The 22,967-nt window shown below is 42.0% G+C and overlaps 2 protein-coding genes across 5 annotated transcripts in view; both read right to left on the reverse strand.

The window, feature by feature from the left end:
* Positions 1–4,599: 4,599 nt before the first annotated feature.
* c1qtnf5 (C1q and TNF related 5) lies at positions 4,600–10,685 on the reverse strand. The gene is made up of 3 exons (XM_005915869.3): positions 10,379–10,685; positions 7,397–7,641; positions 4,600–7,311 (listed from the first exon to the last, which is right to left on the reverse strand). Exons 2-3 carry the CDS (start codon positions 7,626–7,628, stop codon positions 6,791–6,793), a joined length of 753 nt encoding a protein of 250 aa, XP_005915931.1. The 5' UTR covers positions 7,629–7,641; positions 10,379–10,685; the 3' UTR covers positions 4,600–6,790.
* Positions 10,686–16,822: 6,137 nt separating this feature from the next.
* kmt2a (lysine (K)-specific methyltransferase 2A) overlaps positions 16,823–22,967 on the reverse strand; it is a 41,436-nt gene continuing 35,291 nt past the window's right edge. For all 4 annotated transcript variants that reach the window (XM_014330316.2, XM_014330313.2, XM_014330320.2 and 1 more), the window contains exons 29-34: positions 22,817–22,891; positions 22,541–22,715; positions 22,254–22,361; positions 22,083–22,163; positions 21,823–21,952; positions 16,823–21,740 (exon numbers count right to left, since the gene is read on the reverse strand). In XM_014330316.2, coding sequence (XP_014185802.1) covers positions 21,465–21,740; positions 21,823–21,952; positions 22,083–22,163; positions 22,254–22,361; positions 22,541–22,715; positions 22,817–22,891 — 845 coding nt within the window. In that variant the 3' untranslated portion in view covers positions 16,823–21,464. The remainder of the gene's footprint in view (positions 21,741–21,822; positions 21,953–22,082; positions 22,164–22,253; positions 22,362–22,540; positions 22,716–22,816; positions 22,892–22,967) is intronic.

Raw genomic sequence — 22,967 nt, forward strand, 5'->3', positions numbered from 1 at the left:
TGGAGCTTGCAGAAAGGCTGCAGGATTAAGGGGGGAAAGGGGTCCTAATGGCCAGCTGGGAATACTACTATAATCCTACTACAATTCATCAGAGCCTTGTGGCTTACAGCTTCAGAGGCTTCATTCTCATTCCCAATGTTCCCTCTAAAAATATCTCCATATTAAACATCTGCTCAGATTTTTAAAGTCCACCTTGACCTCCATAAATATAATTCTAATGTTTCTTTTTGCACTTAAACTATGTTGCTGTTAAATCATTCTGGCTCTGGCTCAGCTGGAGACAATAAGACTTATTATTTAAATGACAGAGAGGTGAGGTTGCTACCTGACCCCCAACCTCAACAGACTGTAAGACACCAAAAGCAAATCCGGGTGCTATTTGTTGTCTCCTGACCTGTGAGCCCAGCCTCAGCAGTGTTTATGTTTGTTGCAAATGAGGGTGGTGTTAACAGAGGAGAGGAAGTTTGATGTCAGGAGAGGAGCAAGAAGAAGTAAACCGAGGCGAGCAAAATGCTCCGGGGATCTGACCTCTTCCTTCTGACCCCGGTGGTCTTGCAGTGTGGGAAAATCTCAAACTCCAGCACGCTCATCTTTGACTCATTCAGGCTCTACTTCTTCTGATTTTAAGAACCATCTAGGTAAAGGTTTAGAGCCACTGTGGCAGAGACAAGGAAGAAATGGGCAGCTCATTAGCCTCAGCCTCAATCCTAACCCTCACTCTACTGTAATTAAGAGATTTGTTGTAATGAATCCAACTAATCCCGATAGCCTTTAATAAACAGAGTGTGTGATGTATGGGCAGCTCAGAGGCTGAAGCTGGTAACCACTGAAGGAGGAAGCTGGATGGTAGCAGATCCAGCAGTTTTGTTGATACTTCGTGGTACTGTGATACCTTGAGCTTTAAACCAAAGAGAAGCACTTGCTACTTTTTGCTATGGCTGAAAGACTACTGAAAACAAAAATAGGCAGTGATGCTGATTTAAATGTAGTTCTTATAAGAAATATTCAGACCATGATTTGTAACACTGACTCTGTGAATTTAACGCAGCTTCTATTTTTAAAAAACACTAATCAACAGAAAATAGGCCATAATGTCAGCGTGAAGAAAAGTACAAGTGTTTGTACAAGTCCCTTTGACGGGACACACCCAAATCGTTTGTTATTTCTATGCCCATTGAAACTTTCTGGTCAAGAGGGACATAAAAGATCTGATTACAGTACTGTACAAAAGTCTTGAGACACTCCTTATTTCTTAACATGTTGCTGGGAAAAGGGAAAACAGATGTAGTGATTTATTGAAACAGTATGTGAGACTGAGCAGACTGGTGTGATTGTCTTCATTATTCAACACAGCCTGAACTCTCTTAGACAGTTTTTTTTTGTAATTTATATAAGTAGTCTTCAGGAGTAGTTCTCCAGGCTTCTTAAAGGACATTCAAAGCTCTTCTTTGGATGTTGGCTGTGTTTTGTTCTGTTATCTGTCAAGATGATCCCGCACTGCGTCAATAATTTTGAAGTTCAGCTCTGGGGAGGCCAATCCATGGATGACTGTGCTCCACTGTGTGTGTTTCACTGCACTAGCAGTGTGTTTGGGATCATTGTTTTGTTCAAGTGTGAAACCATTGACAGTCAAATGGTTTTGCATGGAGAGTCACAATCTCACAGACATTTCCACGACCGGCGGCTGAAATGATGTCCAAACCACGACAGAGCCTCCAGTGTGGCTACAGATGGCTGTAGACACTCACTGTTGTACCTCTCTCCTCAGCTCCTCTGCACATAGTGATGACACTTTGAACCAAAACTTTCAAATTTGGAAAGTTTCATCACTCCATCAGACCCGTTGCTACTGATTTTTCAGTCCAGTTCTTGTGTAACATAGCATGACAAGACCTTTTCTGCCTGTTTCCCTTTCTTAAGAATCGCTTCTTGACAACTATCCTTCCACTGAGACCGTTTCTGATGAGGCTTCCTCGAGCAGATAGTAGATCAAACGAAGGGTCAAATACAGCTCTCAGATCCTGTGTCAGGTCTTTGCTGGATTTAGTTCTCATTTCTTGAGGGCTTGACTTTCAGATACTATTCGTGATTAAAGATACAATTTAAAACTGGTTGTTTGCTAAGTTTTCTGTATTGTGTAGACACAACACTGGTTCACCCCTACAGTTACAGTTGAAAATCTCTACAACACGATTTAAATTCTAAATGTCTTTACAAGGTAGACAGACTGCACCATGACAGGAAGCATGACAGGAGACTTTTGAGAAGCATCGGTGCAATTTAAACTCATAAATTGCATCCTAATTTCCTTCGGGATTAATAAAGTATTCTGATTCTGATTCTGATTAAACTCCTGGATGTTATCAGGTGAAAATATGAAGTTCTCCTGGCGGTTGAGTCATCATTCAGCCTACATGCTGACATGCAGCCAGTTCAAAACTCCATTTAGTACTCACACATTTTCACAGTGAGTCCTAATGTTACACCAGCTTTCATACATTCATAATGAACAGAGAAGAGCACAGAGTGAATCGGCGAGGTTCACGTATTGATCTGTCTAAAGTACGTCTGAGCTGCTTCACAGATGTGGGTTTGTTTTATGATAACAGTTACTCTAATATAGATCCCGTCTATCAATATAGATACATTTGTATGCATGCATGCAAGTGTTTTTGTCTTAAATAATCTGATGTTTACAATTTTAAAATATTTCATTGTTTCTAATTGTGTTTTTGTGTTTCAGGAGCAGGAAATAAAGTATCTTGTTTCTCTTGTCTAGCTTGTCAAGTGTGCATTCTGTTAAAATGAGAAGAAATGTTTAGTAACTAAGGGAGTCCCTTTGTGACATGATGGAGAGTAGCTACTGGGTCACAAACTGAACTAATAAAATGTTCATTCCTGTGCAGCGTGGATCTATTTTAACATCAGCAGCTTCTATTGAACGCATCATAAAGGCACCTCAGGAGTGTCAATACTGCTGGCTGAAATCATGAGTCCTGCCCAGACACTGTGAAGTAACAACACTATGAAGTTTGCAGGCAGTGGTGCTGAATAGCGGTGCAACACTGCCCCCTGCTGGATGAAGTGTTTCCATCAGCTCTAGACAAAATATGCAGCTTTGAGCAAAAGAATGGCAGGGCTATAAATACACATGGGGGTAATCAGGGGAATAGGACACAAGAGGGTAAGAAGACAAAGCTGAAAGTGTAGCATAATATAATCTAAAATCGTGTTACTCGTTTCTTCTTTTTCTTCTTCTTCTTTTTTCAGCTGCTCTCTTTAGGGGTTGCCACAGCAGATGCAACATCCTCTTCTGTCCTTTTCTTTTCCTCCTGCCAAGTAGCTCCATCTTCAACATCCTTTGTCCAATACATCTGCTATCTCTTTTTTCCACATGTCCAAACCATCTCAGTCTTGCCTCTCTAATTGTCTCCAAATTGTTACACTTGAGCTGTCCCTGCACTCTGTGTGTTGTGGTCACATCTTCAGCTCTGCCACCTCCTTCTCAGTCTCCTGTCTTTTTGTTAGTGCCACCATCTCCAAATCATGCACCATCTTGTAAACCTTCTCTTTTACTCTTGCTGCTATTTCTCTGTTACAAATTACTTGTGACTCTAGTCTCCACCTGCTCCATCCTGCCTGCACTCTCTTCTTTACCTCTCCTGTGCTCTGTCATTGCTTTGAATGGTTGAAACCAGGTATTTAAACTCATCCACCTTCCCTACCTCTACTCTTCTTTGCTTTTACACCTCCCTCCTACACGTGTATTCAGTCCTGCTTCTACTGATGAGGAAGAGTAAATCATGACCTTACTTCAATGAACAAATAAAATCAGACAAAAATTAATTTTAGATCTTTTCTTTCTTCTTGGGTGCTTTGATTTGTAGCTTCTTTATCTGCAGCTACATCTTAATCCAAATGTCATACTCTCATCTTCTTTTTCTGAAGTGCCCAGTCTGTATTTTAGTAAGTGATGTCACTGTCTGCTTTACCCTCAATTCTAAGCCTCAACATAGCGATGAAGGCTGTGAACTAATGGAAATAACTGACGTACGCCAAGGGAAAACTTATTAACTCATTGCATCCTTCTCCCTCCCCGAGCGGGAATAGTTAGAAGGACCCATCTGGAGCTTAATATTGTACAGGGGTTTGACAGAGAAATAAGAGAATAGCATTTCATCATGTCTGAGTGTATCTAACAAGGCTTTCTCGCGCTCTGGTCTTGTCGGAGTTTATTCGAGAAAATAAACAGTTCAGCCCCAGATCTCAAGAAACAGAGGGAGCGGCTCATCTGAGTAAACCGTGAGATTAATTCACACCCACGATTATTGTTGGGAGGAGAGAGAGATGCTGACTAACATCAACCAGCTCGTAGTGTATCTGTCAGGGTACTTAGAGCGTTTGGTGAACTCATTAGGCAGAGGTACCTAGCATGAATCCAGTGGAAAATGAATATTTTCCAGCCTTTTTCATTTGGGTATTTACTTTAGCAGTTTTCTACCTTTGGGAATTAAAGCAAAGGACTTGGGCATTATTCATAGAAATGCCATGTGAAAGCACTTTATGCAACTTTACACTACAGAAACACTACAATTTGACTTCAGTACATTTGGTTTTTACTTTTCAGATTAAGATGTTACATTAAATGCATTAAATTTAAATATACAGTCGTGTGAAAAAAAGTGTTTGCCCCCTTCCTGATTTCCTTTTTTTTGTATGTTTGTCACCCTTAAATGTATCAGATCATCAAACACATTTAAATATTAGACAAAGACAACACAAGTAAACCCAAAATGTAGTTTCTAAATGAAGTGGTATGTATCACATCTTTGGAAAGTTATGTTCAATTTCTATAGCCACATCCTGCCACACCTGCCACACCTTCTCTTAAACAAGAAATTGCTTAAATAGGACCTGCCTGACGAAATGAAGTAGACTTCAAGATTCTCAAAAGCCAGACGCCATGCTGTGATTCAAGGAAATTTGCGAACAAATGAGAAACAAAGTAACTGCGATCTCTCAGTCTGAAAGGGTTGTAAAGTCATTTTTAAAGCTGTGAGACTCCAGCAAACCACAGTCAGAGCCTCCCAGGAGTGGCAGGCCGACCAAAATTACACTGAGAGCACAGCAACGACTCATCCAAGAGGTCACAAAAGACCCCAGATCAACATTTGAAGGATTGCAGGCCTCACTTGCCTCAGTTATAGTCAGTGTTCATGACTCCACTATGAGAAAGAGACTGGGCAGATTTCCAACGCTGAAGGAAGATAAAGGCTCATCTCAGTTTTGCTAGAAAACATCTTGATTATCCCTTCAGATGTTTGGGAAAATACTCTGTGGAAGACAAAATTGTAACTTTTTGGAAGGTTTGTGTCCCATTACATCTGGTATAAAACGAACATCATACCAACAGTAAAATATGGTGGTGTCAGTGTGATGTTCTGCAGCTGTTTTGCTGCCTCAGCACCTGGAAGACTTGCTGTGGTAAATGCAACCATAAATTCTGCTGTCTACCAAAACACCCTGATGGAGAGTGTCCAGCTGTCTGTTCCTGACCTCAAACTGAAGCGCACTTGAGTTCTGCAGCAGGACATTGATTCAAAACACACCAGCAAGTTCACCTCTGAATGGCTTATGAAAATCAAAATGAAAACTTTGACTTGTGGCCTAGTCAAAGTCCTGACCTGAATCCAACTGAGATGCTGTGGCATGACCTTAAAAATGCGGTTAATGCTCGAAAACCTTCTAAAGTGGCTGTATGACCATAACTCTACAAAGATGAGTGGCTCAAAATGCACAGCGCTGAAAAACACTCACTGCCAGCTATGACAAATGCTTGATTGCAGTTGTTGCTGCTAAGAGTGGCCCAACCAGTCATTAGGTTTAGGGGGCAATCACTTTTTCACGCATGGCCATGATGGTCTGAATTTTTTCCCCTCTTTATAATAAACATCTTCGTTTTCAAACAGCATTTTGTGTTTACTTGTGTTAAGAATACTAAACCCAAAAAACTTTTATTTTGTATTTTTGACCTTCTTGAAACATCCCACAACCTCATACATTTATTTGCAACTATTAATGAGGGAATAGACTGTAAATAAAGTAGTTAAAACAGGTTCCAGATTTTCCATTCATTTATAATTATTACTAGCCCTATTATCTTACACTAGATTACATCCACAGCAGAACGAGGGCTTTTAACACATTTATAAGAGTATATTTTTCAAATCATTCTCATGCATTGCTTTTTTTAAATAGCAGTATCAGGGGTAGTTTTACTGTTTTCCATTTGCACTTTGTCTTCAGTGAAGTATTTGAGTTCTTTTCCCTCTTAAAATCAGGCAGGGATGTTATCAGAAAGAGTCTCGACTTTCCTGTTTGGAGTTAACTGTGCAGCTCCAGCCTAATGCCTGATCCACTTTCATTCATGGCCAGAGACATACTTCAGTCTAGTGTGTTTTCAAAAGTCTAAAAATGTATTAATGTCTCGCGTTAGAGCTGTAGACACTAAAACAAAATGCAATAGAACAGTGGCATAAAGGCTGTTTGAGAATTTGTGGCCTGACATCTGTTAGAAGAATTAACTGTCAGCAGTTTAAAAGCTGAAAGTGCAGAACAGACACAGAGTAAACTGTACCGTTCATTGTGTGCGCCTCAGTACACCATGTGCTATTCGGGTTACATTGCCTGGTGTGTTCTTTATTTATTACACAAATACAGCTGTATCGTGTCACGGATGATTCACTTGTCTGTCCAGAATGTCTCAGTAAGGAAATAAAAGCGGCACATGTCAGGCAAACACAGCAGAGTTTTTCCAGTCCGAGTACACCAAGAAGCCGGTGAAGCTGCTGTCTGTCTTGGTGCTGGAGTAAAATCCATTGTACTCTGAGAGAGCCATCTGCACCCACACCTGATCGCCGGGGATGAGGTGAAGCAGGGAGCCGCCTGAAAGAGATGCTGGTTTGGGCCAGTTGCCATAAAACTGAAAATAAGAAGCCACAGCGTGTCCGTTCTTCATCAGGTCGAACTGCAGGCTGGCGCGGTACACCGTGGCGTGGACGGCAAAGTAGTAGACTCCAGGGACTTTGCAAGTGAAGCGTCCCGTCTCTGAGTTGTAGTCGCCCTGTTCATTGATCAGGATGGTGTCAAAGCGGACTGCGTCGCCCACATTCAGGGGCGAGGTTTGGCCCTGAGAGAGTTTGACACTGAAGGCGGATTTAGGAGCCACTGCACACTCGCCCGGCTGCCCCCTTTCCCCCTTTTCTCCAGGGTCACCCCTGTCTCCAGTCAGGCCTCGCACTCCTGTCTCACCTGGAGAGGAGGAGGAGGTGCACAAATATGAGAATCCTGCACCGATTTATCACATGCTCACAAACAAATCCATATAAGTACGTACCTGGGGCCCCTCTCTCCCCTCTCTCCCCCTTTTCCCCAGGAGCAGCATCCCTCCCATCCCTCCCATCTCTCCCTGGCTGACCAGGACTGCCATGAACCCCAGGAGAGCCTGGGATACCAGGGTGGCCAGTACACAGACTGGGGGGGATCTTATTGTCCTCTAACTGGTTGGAAAGATGGACTTGTAGGACGAGGAGGGAGGGGAACAGGGACAAGAGTCTGAGTGAGGTCATTGCAGTCTCAAGGCTGAGAGAAAACGAGAAATGGAAAAAAAAACAGATGAACAAGCACAAACAGATCTGTGCACGAGCAACACTGCATTACAGACAATGGGAAATATTGACCTGACTAAACAAAAGAAAACCACAACTCCCACTAAAATAAAACAAAACATTATGAAAATAACAGAGGGATGAAGAGCGCATGTAATTTCTGGAAACTGCAGCATACATAAACACCAAATGGGTGATTTACACACGATTTATGCCCTTACAGTAAAAATGTATTAGTTTTTTCGTCAGACAGGCTCTGACAGAGACTTACAGAAATATGTCAAGTAGATTCAAACAGTCTCATCCTCTACGGAGTGGAAGCTCTCGTTTAAAACTCAACCTAACTGATTGATTGACAGTTTTATATCAGTCACAAAACTCAAATAACAACAAAACAAATTGTAAACAGAGTAAAAGTAAAAGACATCAGGTTTCCATGAATATCTCTATAGAACACGTGATTTACATGCTCCAAACTTATTTCACCCTATCTTCTTCAATAACAATATAATGTAATGACCTTGAATATTATAAACAATAATGCAAAACAGAGGCTTTTGTTAAAAAGTATAATATTTTGCCACTCACCACCTCACAGTTTGATTTATGGACAACATGTCAGCGTTTTAGATTTAGAGTAAAGATGGTGAGGGGTTCACTGAATTCGCTTCGGGCAGCGCTCCAATCATAAAAATAATCCCTTTGGGATTTGTTGGACCTGATTATCAAACAAACTAAATATCATGTTTGATCAGAAAGTACATTTTTTTTGTTCCCATATGTACGACAGAAAACAAAGTCACAGCTGTATAACAAAATATTAAAACACTTAATTGAGCATGTTTATGTATACGGTGCAAAAAAGCCACATGAGCATGCAGGGTGCAGGGAGATTAGACCGGACCAGAGGGAAGTCATTTTAACTCTTTGACTCTTTGCATTTACATAACAGCCATTTCTAAACAGGTCGTTTGTATGACACAGGCTGCGATATGATGGGCATCATAGACAATTTCCCGCTCAGGAGGTGGAAAAAAACATCTTCAACTACTCGTTTAGCAAAGATTAGTGAGCTCTACAAATCAAAACACTAATATTCTAAACAGATGTTTCATATAAAAGTTTGTTGACACGCTGAATACCAGCTGGCCTACTCAGAAACAACTTACAGTCACACCTAACACTCAAATTCTCTCTTTCTCTCCCTCTGCTTCCTGCCCGTCCCTGAACACAAGCGGCCTCGGCCCTCAGACGACTCTGCCCAGACACTCAGGTTATCAAAGTGCTAATCTCTGCTAACTACTCTGTATAAAGTGTGGAATGTTTTTAAAAAATATATATTTGTCCTGCAGCACTTCAAAGGCTTTATCTTTCTTTTCCTGCCAGGTTTTCTCTCATCCAGGATCCAATCAAAGAAGAAGAGGAGATAAAAAGCTGCACTGTTGGATCCTCTGCCTGAGAGCAGGAGGAGGAGGAAAGCTAACAGCTGTCTGAAAGCAGGTTTAGTAATGAAAACCTGCAGTTTGCGGTGTGTGACAATAATGAGAAAAGTCGGGTCTTGTTGGTCTCCTAATGGGAAGTTACCTCCACAACAGCTGCAGGAACAGAGAGAAGAGGGCAGAAAGAAGGACGAGGGGGGATAAAAGCAGAAAGTCAAGAGAGAGAAACTGTAAAAAAATAAAAAAATTAAAAAAAAAGGAGGAGGAGGAGGAGGGATACTGAGTTACATGAGTTACATTTCTGCATTCTTGGCAGAAATAGAGAGCAGACATGAGAACAAATACTGGAGAGTCTGAGCAGATGTCTGCAGCCACTCCTCAGTAGCCCTCAGATGATTAGAAACATTTATGGTTTCAATAAAAGCACGAAAAACTCAATCTGCTGTTTATAGGCCACTAATATGTGAACCACAAGGTTCACTGGAGAGGATCGCTCAGTCCTCTGACTTACCATCTTTTCCTTTTTTCATGCAGACACTATCCAAAGCAGCACTGTAACCGCTTTGTTTTTGTACTTTTTTAAATCCAATCAGCATTTTTTTCCATCCAATCCACTTCACTGCTCTGAAGCTCTGATGGAAACTTAAGTTTTGCTACCTGGGTGGTTCAGATGAACATTTCAGAGCAGTTTAATGGTTTTATTGCAGCACCACAGCCATTCGGTAAAAAGTCTGGCACGTTGCCTTCAGGCCAGCTGGAGTTTGATGATGTTATCCACATTTACTGTAACTCAGTATCAGGCTGTTAAAGGCAAAGCTGCCTGCTTTATTATGACTCTCTCGTAGTGGGAAGTACTGTAACTAGGTAGAGACAGTAGACACAAATTCTAGTTATTTAATTTATACTCATTCAGCATGTTGCCATTGTTATTGTCATAGTTTTATTTTTACTGTACTACAGTGTCAGACAGCTCCAGATTCAGTCTGTGATGATTTAATAAATAAAGCTGAGGCATAAAGAAAACCTCCTTTCTGTGATAATAATCTAGTACTGTAAACACAGCAACATAAAAACTGTGTTATATTCTACTGTGTAGCAGCTGTGTACTTCTTCTTTTGATACTTGAGCATTTTTACTGTGTAATTCTCTCTCATAGTTATAGCTGCGCAGTACACGACGCAATATGTGGAGAAAAAGAGCTTTTTGCTGTGAAATGAAAGCACTGATAAGCAGCTTTCATTGTTTAATTGTAGGAAAGATTCAAAACTTTACCAGATGATGCACTGAAGTCTTGAAGTTCTGCTGCTTCTGATGAGGATGATGATGACGACGACGGTGATGTTCGTATATGTGTGACCAGTGAAAGCTGTTCCTCCTGATCAGAGAGTCCTGCTGGGAAAAACTGAAAGGAAATGGTAATGAAGCCCAATTAGAAACTGCGGTGGGTGGGTGTGTGTGTGTGTGTGAGAGGAGGAGCCGTGGGTGGAGGAGACATGCAGAGGAAAATATGTGATGTTAGTCCAGCACAAATAAGAGAAAAATGGAGCTGAAAAACAAGTGACAAAACCAGCGTGAGGGGAGTGATGAACGGAGGAGTGTTTAGAATGTTGCATAACAGTGTTGGGGGAAACTCTCCAAGGCAAAACCACAGAAAGTTCAGAGGGGCTGCAGTCAAAAGAAGCAAATGTCCCCAGAATGCATTGCTGCAGCTGAACCTAAGCTGTCCTCAAGCTTCGTTATACAACAACGCTGCTGCCTACAAAGACAGAGCCTCAAAGAAAGGCAAACACGGACGTGTAATGTGATGCAAGGAAGTCAGATGGGCACGCACACATACACGGATTTTCGTCTCCCTCCTCTGTGATTATCTGCTTCCAAGGTGAAGTAATTTTCTCCATCCAGATAGCATCTTCTAATATCAGGCCTCCACTCAAGCAAGACTCTGACAGTAATCCTCTTTTCCCATGTAATCCTTTGCTGGTAGCGTTTAGTTGATAAGGGAAGAGGTCTTAATATGCTTTTGGCAAAAGGAGGCAGAATTTGAGCTGGTTACTTTTTGCAGCTTCCAGAGGGGTAAAAACAACATGTTTCACGGTTTTCATGCAGCACTGACCCCAAAAGGACTCAGCCTGTGCCAGAACTGGACATGGTAGAGTTTGAGACCACAGCACTCTGAATCTATGTGGAGAAAACAGAGTGAAGCCTTTCAGCAACGTGCAGTTAGCTTCCACATCGAGCAAAGTGAATATATAGGTATAAATGGTGTATTTGATCTTTTGCATTTGCAGAGGAATGGTGGTGTCGCTTTGAGGGTCAACATTTTGGTCCATGTGAAATACCTGAAAAACTATTTGATAGAATGCAGTAAAAGTTGCACATAAATTCAAAAGTAGTTATATACAGTCTCACATGACCAGGTTACGGGGGCAGCAGCCTAAGCAGAGACACCCAGACCTCTCTCTCCCCACCCACCTATTCCAGCTTGTCTGGGGCAACACCAAACGCGCCTCCGCAAATCCCTACTTTATCCTGGTGGAGGGGTTTGTGTCTCCCAGGGATCCCAGGGGCTATGTTTTCCGGGGGGCTTCTGGTCCCCCGGAAAACTGGTCCTGGGTCAGGTACCAGACAATGAGCGATTCAGAAGACTTGGTGTTCTATGAGTAGAACACCAAGGGAACAGTTCACCCTGCCTGGGATAGGGTTACCAGGGCCTCGCCCCGAAGCCAGGGCCGGGGAGGGTGCCCGAGGATGAGTGTCTGGGGGCCGAGCCTTAGTCCATGGGGCCCAGCCGGGCACAGCACGAAAAAGGGACATAGGCCCAACCTTCTGCAGACCCACCACCCACAGGAGGCACTGTGGGGGTCGATTGTGTGCTGAGCAGTGGCCAGGCCCTGGTGGGCCAGTCCCCAGCTACCAAGTCCAAAACCTGTCATAGTTTCTTTAACAAAACCAAAGCCAAAATGCAGAAACAATGTGGAAATATCAAACACATCAGATTACAACTAAGAGGGTAAATAGCAGGCTATACAGCTCAGACTCGACAGGGCTCATGTTAAATGTTAAAGTCCTTTGGTTTGCAAAACTACAAACCAAAAGACTTTTGGGACAATGTCCTTTGGACAGAGGAGAGAGTAGTGAAAATGTTTAGCCATAATGCACAACCCTTGAGTTGGAGAAAACCAAACACCTGATATGTCAAGCAGTTGGTATGAGGTGTTTGGGGTGGAGGGGAGAGGGTTTGGGTTTGAACTCCTCTGTCTGACAGATAAAGCTTGGCTGAAATTAGGTCCTTCACATGATCCCAGCAGCAAATCTACAAGAATCAAGCTGCTGCAAAGTCCAGAGCTCAACGCAACTGAAATGTTGTGATGGGATCTTAAAAGAGAGCTGTGCTTAAATGAATGTGACAAACCTCAAGAGTGGGCCAAAATTCCTCCACAACTATGTAAGAGACTGATAAAGTCACACAGAAAATGATTACTTCAAGTTATTACTGCCAAATGTGGTTCTACAAGCTATTGAATCACAGGGTGTACTCAGTATTTCTGCTTCTGCATTTTTGCTAAATAAACAATGATGCCATGTAATGTCATGTGTTATTGGTCATCTGTTCATTATATTGACCACTCAAAGTGCCTTATATAAGTCACATTTAGGCATACATTCATACTTTACCCTATATACTTCAAGCCCCTCATTTAACCCTCATCCACAGCCAATTTAGAATCACCAATTAAACCAACATGTTCATCTGTGGACTGTGGGAGGAACCTCACAGTTGGCAGGCTCAGGGAGGACTCCACTCAGAAAGGCCAGGGTTCAAACTTGCTGTGAGGTCACAGCGTTAACCACTATAACACCGTTCCACTTTAGCGCTTTGGAAAGTGTACTTTCTTTAAGCCGTAACACATTTCCCACAAAAACTAGTGCAAATCAACACAGCAGTAACAAAGAAAAGGACGAATGAAAACAAGTAAAAATGGGATTCGTGTAATTCTTTTTATTTATTATTAACGTATCAATATTTTATTGTTTATCATCATGGTGGTTACCTCTTATGTTAGCACAGAGAAAGCACACCCTCCAAAGCATTTTGCTGTAACAAGCACGAGAACAAAAACACATGGGTCTTTATGGGAAGATGGTGAGGAGGGGTGGTCAGCAGTTCCTTTGAATTTGAGTCATCAGGGTGACTCAAATTCAAAGGAACTGCTGAGGAGGAAGAGGAGTTTAAGCGGCTCCTGCGGAGCTGCAACTGAAGTTGGGACATGTATTTAATTAGCAGCGCCAGATTCAGCACATTCTGGGTCTGCTACAGCGATTTCCTGTAAGAATCCATAAACTGCTGCTCGGAGGATTTGCTCCTAATTTGGACCACCTGACAAATGTAGCTTTCAGTGAGTCCTGGTGAAGTTTCAGTAAGAGTGTGAAGGTGTTGGACAGTTTTAGTTTGGGGTTAAATGTGTCACAGTCACACTGTTTAAAATGACAGATAAATTAAGCAAAAACAAACAAACAATTGGTCAATTATCGAAACATGAGCGCAGCCTCTAATTTTAATGATGTCATTGCAGCTTTTCTTCTTCTTCTTCTTCTGTTTTTTTTCTAGCTCTAATGCCCATAGCTGAATGAGACAGTGGACTAAAGTAACACCTATAATGTCCATAAGTATTTGACAGACTTGAATGAGGAAAAGAAAAGGGAGAAAGGAAGAGGGGGAAAAAACAGCGGAGAAGAGGGACGGGGATAAAGGGCAAAAAAACAAAAACCAACTAAATAAGCAGACAAAAAAAAAATACATATATCAATCACCTGGATCACCTGTTGAGAAAGAAAAAAGAAAACAAGCAGAAGAAAAGGAGAGCAATACAATAAACAACATCACGATGATCTATGGGAATATAACAGTAAATACTAAATATTAAACATTATTGTGCAGCACATAATATCGACAGCGCACAGTGTGCTTTGAGGTAGGAGCCAAAAAGGGTGTAGTTTGTGTGTGTGAGCACCCGTGTGTACACCTGTGAGCATGGACGCGCTTGTTTTTAAAAGGTTCCTTCATGTAATGATCTGCTAGAGGGTGTGGGGGGGCCACAGCCCCGTCCTCCAGGGCATGAAGCAGGTATGGAGGAGATCAAAACTCCAGACATCCAGAGGCCCCCAGAACACAAGAGACCAAGGAAGACCAACAGAGGGGCAGCCGCGCCACTGTCCCAGAAAGAGCTGAGGAGAGTCCCAGATGAGGGCTCACTCAGCAGCCGCGGAGCAGAAGCCAGGGGGAGTTGCAGTGACGCGCCCGTGAGCTCCGCCGGCAGCCAGCCGTGCCTGAGTGACCGAGCCCCAGGCCGAGAGGCCGAGGGCACCCTGGACTATTGACTGAGGACCTGTTTCATGGCTTCCTTGTTGTTTCAGGACAAATTAAGCAGATGATGAGACAAAGTCCAAATGTTCACTGGAACTCTCAATATGAGGTTCAAAGGGACACACTCAAAATAAACCATCTCGAGCAGAGATGTCAAACTCTTGTGTGACTCTTTGGGCTTAAATTGTAAGAAAAGGTGTTTCCATTGAAGAAAAGTTTCAGCAGCTCGTTGCCCAGACTGCCTTGTAATTCTAAAACAAAAGATTTTTTATTAATATAAAGCTAAAAGAAAAAACAAAACACCCTGAAATTTCTATAGTAATGGCCAAGAAACATACCTGAAGTTGCTCTCCGATCCATTTATCAGAGCATGAATGTGTATGTTAGAAAAAAGTGCTTGTATGACTTGGTGAATGGGGCGCGTTGTAAAGAGTGCTAAGATAGAGTAGAATAGCTCAAAATAAGAATCAATCCATTTACTTCAGATTTTATGAGCCTTGGGAGACTTTGCCCTGGAATTCTGGCCCCTGTATGCTTGACACTCCTGCATTAGAGGGCTAAGAAACCCTTTGGGAATGCCCAAATTAACAATCTGGTTCATCCTTATAAAATAAATACACTGATGAGCTCAAAGTGGAAGATCACAAATTCACTCTGAGTTTGAGGTCAAAATAGATGCTTGTTACCCTTTTTAGTAAACAGCAGTTATACCAATGAAGCATTTGCTGTGGTTCAAAGCAGATTCTCAAAGTTACATTGGAGTAAACTGAATCACTTTGGGATTACTGATCTGTGGGTGGACTTTTTAAAAGGTCTGCTCTGAAAAATTAGGTACCTCACAGAAGGTACAAAATTATTCAAGCTTGATGTTCACTGTAGGAGAATAAAGTAGGCTAGTATTAGTCATTCAGCACTTTTGTATTGACACTCCTCAAACAAACTGAAACGAACACTATTTAATCAGACTATTACATCAAGTCAGTTAAATTTCTGGAATATTGATTTGGTCAGTTAAATAGCCGTGGAGGTTATTAATCAGTTTCAGCTGCTTTGGTGTCAATGGAATTAACAACAGGTGCACTAGAGGGGCAGCAATGAGACAACCCCCAAAACAGGAATGATTTTCCAGCTGGAGGCCACTGACATTTTTCATGATTGTCCTTTTACAACTTTTGTATTTGGCTAGAGTCACTGTGACTAGTAGTAGCACGAGGGGATACCTGGACCCTGTAGAAGTTGCACAGGTAGTCCTCAAGGATGGCATATCAATATGTGCCTTTGCCAATAGGCTGTGTCTCCCAGCACAGTCTCAGAAGCATGGTGGAGATGACAGGAAACAGAGAGTTACTCTAGGGGAGATGGACAGGGCCATAGAAGGCCTTCAACCCATCAGTTGGACCAGTATCTGCTCCTCTGCAGGAGGAACCAGATGAGCACTGCCAGAGTGCCTTCAACAAGCCACTGGTGTGAACATCTGACCGAACAATCAGAATTGGACTTCATGTGACCTGAGAGCCTCTAGTGCAGCCTGTGCTCACACAGGCACTGCCTGGCTGCCATTTGCCATTGAATACCAGAATTAGCAAGCCAATCATTAGCACCCTGTGCTTTACACAGATGAGAGCAGGTTCAATCTGTGCTCATGGGACAGCAAGGGTCTGAAGAAGCTGTGGAGAATATTAAGTTGCCTGTACCATTGTTCAGCACTATCAGTTTGGTGGTGCTGAACATGAAGGTCCGGGTAGGCATATCAATGCAACGACACACAGACTTCTACAGGCAATAGCATCCTGACTGCCATTAGATATCAGGATGAAATCTTTGGACACATTGTCCGACTTTGTACAGGACCCACTCCCTGGTGCACAACTATGCCCACCACCATGTGGCGAGAGTATGCAGTCAATCCATGGAAAATCAAGGAATTGATACCATTGAGTGACTTAATCCATCACAACACCTTTGGGACATTGTTTCAGTCTCAGAATTCCAAGACCTCAGTGATGTCGTCTCATTAGGAGCATGCCCTGATGTTGTCAGGCATGCATAAAAGCGCACTGGGGTCATACAAAATACTGATTAGCATTTTGAATTGCTGCAATTAAATCTCAGCAGAATGAACAAAATCACTTTGATTATCGGGGTGTTTGATTTCAGCCCTCTGTGGACTGATCATTTTCATTTCCATCAAACAATGTGGCATCCTTTTTGTTCCTAACACATTACCCAGTCCATATCAGCGCAAAGACCTGATTTTTCCCCCCATTGAGATCTGAAAAGTGTATATAAAAGCCAGAGTGTGCAATCCGTTACAAATCACATTTGAGTAAATGAGGCGAGAGACAGGGGAGTAAAGGAGACATGTTTATTATTTAAACTATCACTTAAATAAAAAAGTGCATAGAAAATAAACATGATTAGAAACTTTTCTTTTTACACTTATGTACAACTTTGTTTCCAAATTATACATTCAACCAAGTAGTTTGTGGTTTATTTTCACGGTGGTGGTTTTCCTTCATTTCGTTGATGTGTACAAAGAAAGATCGCCTGTTTTATGGGAGAAAATATGACTGCTGTGAATACCGTTATTACAGAGAGCGGGAAGAAAATGATAAGACAACGGCAGATAATCAAGGCGAAACAAACTAGCCCGTTCGTGATCCCTCTTTTCCACGTCCTACTGCGACACCGCAACCCACCCTAGGCTGATAACGTCTATACATGTGAAACAATCAGAAAAATTACAAATACAGGTTTAAGTACTTGTCTGACCTCTCCAAAACCTTGATTTGTAAAAGAACAATTCAGGGTGGATGTTGCACGAAATAAATAAATTAAATGTTTTCAACATCAGCATTATGACTTTCTACAAAAAACAGTACATGATAAGTACAACCAAAAGCTTCATAGGAGAGAGAGATAAAGAGGTGGTCAGGGAGACGAGAGAGGTTTCCAACGTGAAAAAAAAACCTGATCAAAAAAACCCAAACAAACAAAAACAAATAAAAAATAAAAAAAATTAAAAGAAAAACGCCATTTTGGTGGTATCTTTAAAATCCTGGTAAGCCTCCACAAACCCATCTCCTAATTTTTACCGCATCAAGTAAGCAGTCTAAAGAGTCCCTGTTAAAACATTAAAAAAACTAAATTAAAAAAATAATAAAAGAAAATTAAAAAGGAAAAAACATTCACTACAACAACCAGAAAAAATGGATGACCTCAAGAAGTTCACAACCACATTAATACAGTTACATTTCTCATCACATTAAAAAAAAAAACAACAAAAAACAAACAAACAAACAAGAAACTACCCCCCCCAAAAAAAAAAAAGTTCCTTTCCAGAAATAAAACAAAAAGAACTGCAACGCTCCCTGCTGCTGCGGAGGAGCGCTCACAGGCACAGCAAAACTGGTACTGGATATCAATATACAAAAGAGTGATGCACGTTAGATTCAGCGGATAGTACTGTAACACAAAACCATTATAGAGTACATTGAAACATTGCTATTAACCATTATAAATCTGCTGTTTTTGCTACTGTAACTAAGTTTGTCTGTCCATTCCATATATTGTATAGATACTAAAGTACAAGAAATTACTATGCATGTTTCCGTATAATATTGTTAAGTATTTATACTATAATTACAGATAATGACGTAGAAGTGCCACTGGTGTGGCGTGGTAAAATGAAGACCAAAGAAACAGCAGACAGCTTCCTTATTTGTATCTATGCCGTTTTAAAAACGGTGAAATAAATGACTTGTCGTCAATAAACACACTCTGACCCTGAAAAAAGCAGAAGTGGCTCTCGTGAAGAGAGAGTCGTAGACAGAGCCCTTGGCGCCGGCCGACGCTAGCGTGAACTGTTTGAGCTAACCTGTTGTCCTACAGACAGAAAACACTGCCCGCTGTTTTACGCCTCAGTGTTAATCCCAGTGCTGAAATGAAACTGCTCCCTGGCTTTGAGGTCGTATCGACATGTCTTCCACATCTACCAGGGGTTGCTGACACGACAACTTAACAAAAAAAAAACCAAACAAAAACCAAACAAACAAAAAAAAGCAACAAAAAAAACCCTAAACGAATATAGCTGACAAAGCATCAACATCCACCCACGTTGGGTGATGTGGAGGAAGAATATACATTCATCGTTGACCTTTAGCAGCAGAACCCAGCGAGCCCGGTTGTCAGTGTAGGACTGCGTACGCCCGGCTGGCCCGCCGCCGGAGGCGTCGGGGCTCTCGGTGGGAAAGGCGCAGCCGAGGTTTGTACACGCCACACCGTCAGGAAGGAGAGGGCTGCTGGTGTGGTCCCTGCCTTCACTTTGTTGAAGTAAAACAATAAAAAATTTAAATAAAAACAGAGTCAAGTGCACTTTGCTAGAGCCTCAAACACCACTGTCGGAGTCATCAACACCAATCCATAAATTTGAAATATCAGGGCCTGTTGCACAAACTCAGAGACGGTCTGTGCTTCTGGTTTCAGTATTGGGAGCTTTTCCTACACCTGTTCAGTGCCTGTGTCACAGCTAAAGTGCAACCCATTTTAGCTTCACTTTTACAAAACCAAATGAGAGGGTGGTTGAGGGGCGAGCCGCTAACAACCTTAAAAGGCGGCAATGAAGTCACGATGACGAATTCCTTAAAAGGGACAAACGGAGCAATCGGCTTCAGTTGCTCAGTGGAACCAGTCACTCTCTGTTTAAATACTCTGTTTAGGACGTGAAGGCTTTTAAGAGAGAAGAGGCATTTATGAACTGAGGTGAACCACGAGGAGACTGGATGAAGGTATAAGAACGATCTCAGATTGCTGGTGAGCATTGAAGAGCAGTCACCACAACACCATGCTTCTTTTAATGTATACAATGGCTCTAGTCGGATATGATGAGTGCTATAAGTAGCATTAAAATAAAGGCACCTCTTCATTATAGCCAAAGTCTTTGCAAGGACATAACGCCTTAAACTGACGGGAATCTTTGTGGGGTTTTTACATGTAAATATTTCATATATTGCCAATCGGCTGCAAGCCTATCGACCCTTGGCTCATTAGTGACCGAACCACTTTGATAGAATCGCCTCCATAAGGGCTCTATCCTCGGTTTGATGTGGTGTGGAGACAATAAGGCTGGAGAGAGGAGAAGTCGGCTATGGATTAACAATCTAAACTCTCTCTCTCAAGTGCATAATAGTAGTTCACATGACTGCCATACTGTCAGCTAGGACTGGAACAATTAAAATAACAATAATAATAATAATAATAATAATAATAACAACAACAAAATAATAAAAAAATGTCAGCTCTGACCAAACGGCCCAGGATAGATAAAAGAGCTACTGGTGGACTGAACTTAAATGGGGACCAAGCCATAGATAGACCAGCATCAGTCTTTGGAATCAAAGAAAACATTCAGGGTATGAATTTTAAAAAGAAAACAAAAACAATTATTAAAAAAAAAAAAAAAACTCTGGAAGGCAGCGGGATACAAAACATAGAGACCAAGTATTAGTGTTTGTAAACCCCTATTTTCTACAAAAATGGCAATAAAATAAATACAATTTTTTAAAAATATAAATACCATCATTAAGTGCTATTCACTAGTGAGTGCTTTTAAGGTTTTTTTTGTAGAAAAATATACATTATTTACATTTTTTTTTTTAAAAGCAAGCATGATATTTCCCTGTCCATAATAAAAAGACAAAGAGACAAGACTTTAGAAGACTTAATACAAATAAAAAAGAAATATTTTTTTTCCTCTTTTCTATCAGTATGTTTATCACAACAGGCCAAGAAGAAAACAAGCCAAGTGAAAAATTCAATTCAAGGGCGCAAAAGTTTGGTTCTCTTTGCTGCTGTAATTTGGAAAGTGACTCAAAAGTCCAAGCTTATACGATTACCCGAACGAGTTTGATAACAACAACAGCATGCACAAACTTGCAGACGTCTCTGCGTCTGGAAAACAGGCCCCAATCCCACAAAAATAAAGAAAAATCAATTATAAATACGTCTACTCAAGCACATCAGTAGGTTTCTCTGGTCCCTCGGCTGTCAGTCCACCAGAATCTCTAGCTGCCTCGCTCTCTCAGGCCAGAGGCTTCATCTCACTTTCATGTAGCTACCAAGCTGTCAGACTGAAAGTCAATTTTAAGATGGTATCAACCTCAGATATCATCCTTTACACAAACTGACAAAAACAAATCTTTTTCTCCCTTCTTTGTTATTTCCTCTCTTCCTTCCTGTGGCGACTGCTCCCCCTAGTGTTTCAACCTGTACGGCTCTGATCAGGCTGCCATACACGAGCAGCTCCTATTTACAGTGTTAAATGTACACACCTACACACTTTTTTTTCCTTCTTCTTCTTTGGGAAAACAAAAAGTCAGATTAGGGGAAGGTTCCAGTAAAATCACAACAATTCTGAAGGCATCGGGGCACATTCAGACGGGGAGATGTGCATCAATAACAGCTGACACTTAGATCAACATGAAAAATAAAAGAATTTCTAACAATTTTCTAATTTTTACCTTTAGTAAAAGTCCCTTCAACAAATTGCACTTTGGTGTAAAATTGAACCAAGTTCTTTGATATTTTTTTTTCCTTCTGTGTTCACATCTGAGCACAAGTAGACCAAAACATTTAGAAAATTAAGGAGGATGGGCCAATGCATAAAAACAAAAATATAAATAAATTATGAAGGGGGAACTTTCTGACATGACTTTCTGACTCACCTCTGAGTGCCAAATGAAAGCGAGACATAAGGAGGCACAATATGTTGGTATTTCTACAAATGGCCCGTCCTCCCAAAAAATGGCCCTTCCTGCATATACAGTGCAACCGACAGCTGCTGAGCCTGCTGAGGGCGCCGACGGAGCTCCTGGCCTGCTCGCAGCTGTGGTCCATCATAGACCGGACGCATGAAATCGCCACAAACCCGCGTGCTGCGGGTCATTGTGGTGCTTTTGCTCAACAGTCCTCGTTAAGGTCCTTCAGGTACGGGCATCAGTTGAGGAACTTGCGACACTTCTTTGCGCCGCAGTTGCACGGCAGCTTGTTGCTGGCGTCTTCGATGGGGAACTTGTAGTCATAGGTGAGCTCTTCCCCGCAGTAGATGCGGCGCGAGGCGAAGATGACGATGTGCTTCTGGCTGTCCACGGTGATCACCCGGGAGTAGCAGTTGGGCTCGCAGGAGTGGTTGATGAAGCGGGCAGCGTTGCCGTGCACCGTGGCATCCACCACCTCGTAGTCATCGATGCGAAACATGTAGCAGCCAATGCCCTTTGAGGAGAGAGAGGACAGTTCGTATAAATAATCGAGTTAAGCAAATGACGAAATCATCGGAAATCGTTCAAGTCCTCACCTTCCCATCGTAGTATTTCTCCCGTTTGTCAGTGAGCACAGACCGAATGACGTTCCCCGAGTATTCGATGACCATTTCTCCTGCTTCGATGGTTTTCTTGCAGAAGAGGCCGCGGCCATGGATAGGAGACCTGACGGGAGGATCATAACAGTGGACTGCTCTCAAAATTAAACAGGCAGCTATCTGTTATTTATCTGAGCACTGAAAAACAGCTGATAATAATAAAAATGATGACACAGATTTAACACCACTGATCTAACCTGTAGACTCCCACAGTCTCCTTCGAGGTGGCCTTGAGCTGTTTGAATCTCACAGCAAGTGGAAGCTCCATGGAGGCACGTCTGCGAAGGGAAAGAATTATGAATGTAATATTACATTTCTTTCTTTAAATAAAGCATAATCATTTTTACAAAAAATGAGTTTTTATTCACCTGGCAGTCCTGAGCTGCACTTCATCATCATCGTCTTCCTGCGGCCTATACTCAGGAGGTTGGCGATGTTTTGAGGCCAAGAAATTGAACATGTCGAATACTGACCTCCTGGTGGAACAAACAAGAATCTCAATAAGCAAAGCAGCATCCCTGGAAACAGTTATCTGTACAGTTTATTAACAGTGTGCATTATATAAAGTGCCATTTCTGCTCCGATTGACTTCTGGTTTCCTGACACGTGCTCTACAATTTCACGGTCAGAAGGTGTGTGTGTGTACCATACTGACCTGTGGTGGACTTCTGCACGAGCCGAGCCGTGGGGGTTGATGGGAGGTTCGTCAGTTTCCTCCGGTTTGTGGAAGCGGAAGCGATAGCTTCGACAGTGCCTTGTGCCGTACAGCTGCTCCAACAGGAAGACTACAGCCTCATGGACGACCCCGAGCATCCTCAGTCCGTTCACACCTGGAAGGAGCGGAGAAACACCTTCATCATGAGGCTTTATTCAAGTATATATGTAAAGTACCTCTAGTTATTATTTCTACACTTTTAAAATTACACCTCACCTTCAAAGGAGAGCTTTTTGAGTCGTGCACTGGAGCGAGCTTCCTGCACTTTATCAGTGAGGGATTTCCAGGCCTCTGTAGGGGAACAGTCGGTATTTTATGCCCAGTGTGTGGTTTCGTTTTTGCAGACTTGATTAAAACATTTTTATTT

Source organism: Haplochromis burtoni, unplaced genomic scaffold, assembly GCF_018398535.1.
Source record: "Haplochromis burtoni strain Fernald_Lab_line unplaced genomic scaffold, NCSU_Asbu1 Contig_15, whole genome shotgun sequence".
In the NCBI taxonomy this organism is placed as follows: domain Eukaryota; kingdom Metazoa; phylum Chordata; class Actinopteri; order Cichliformes; family Cichlidae; genus Haplochromis; species Haplochromis burtoni.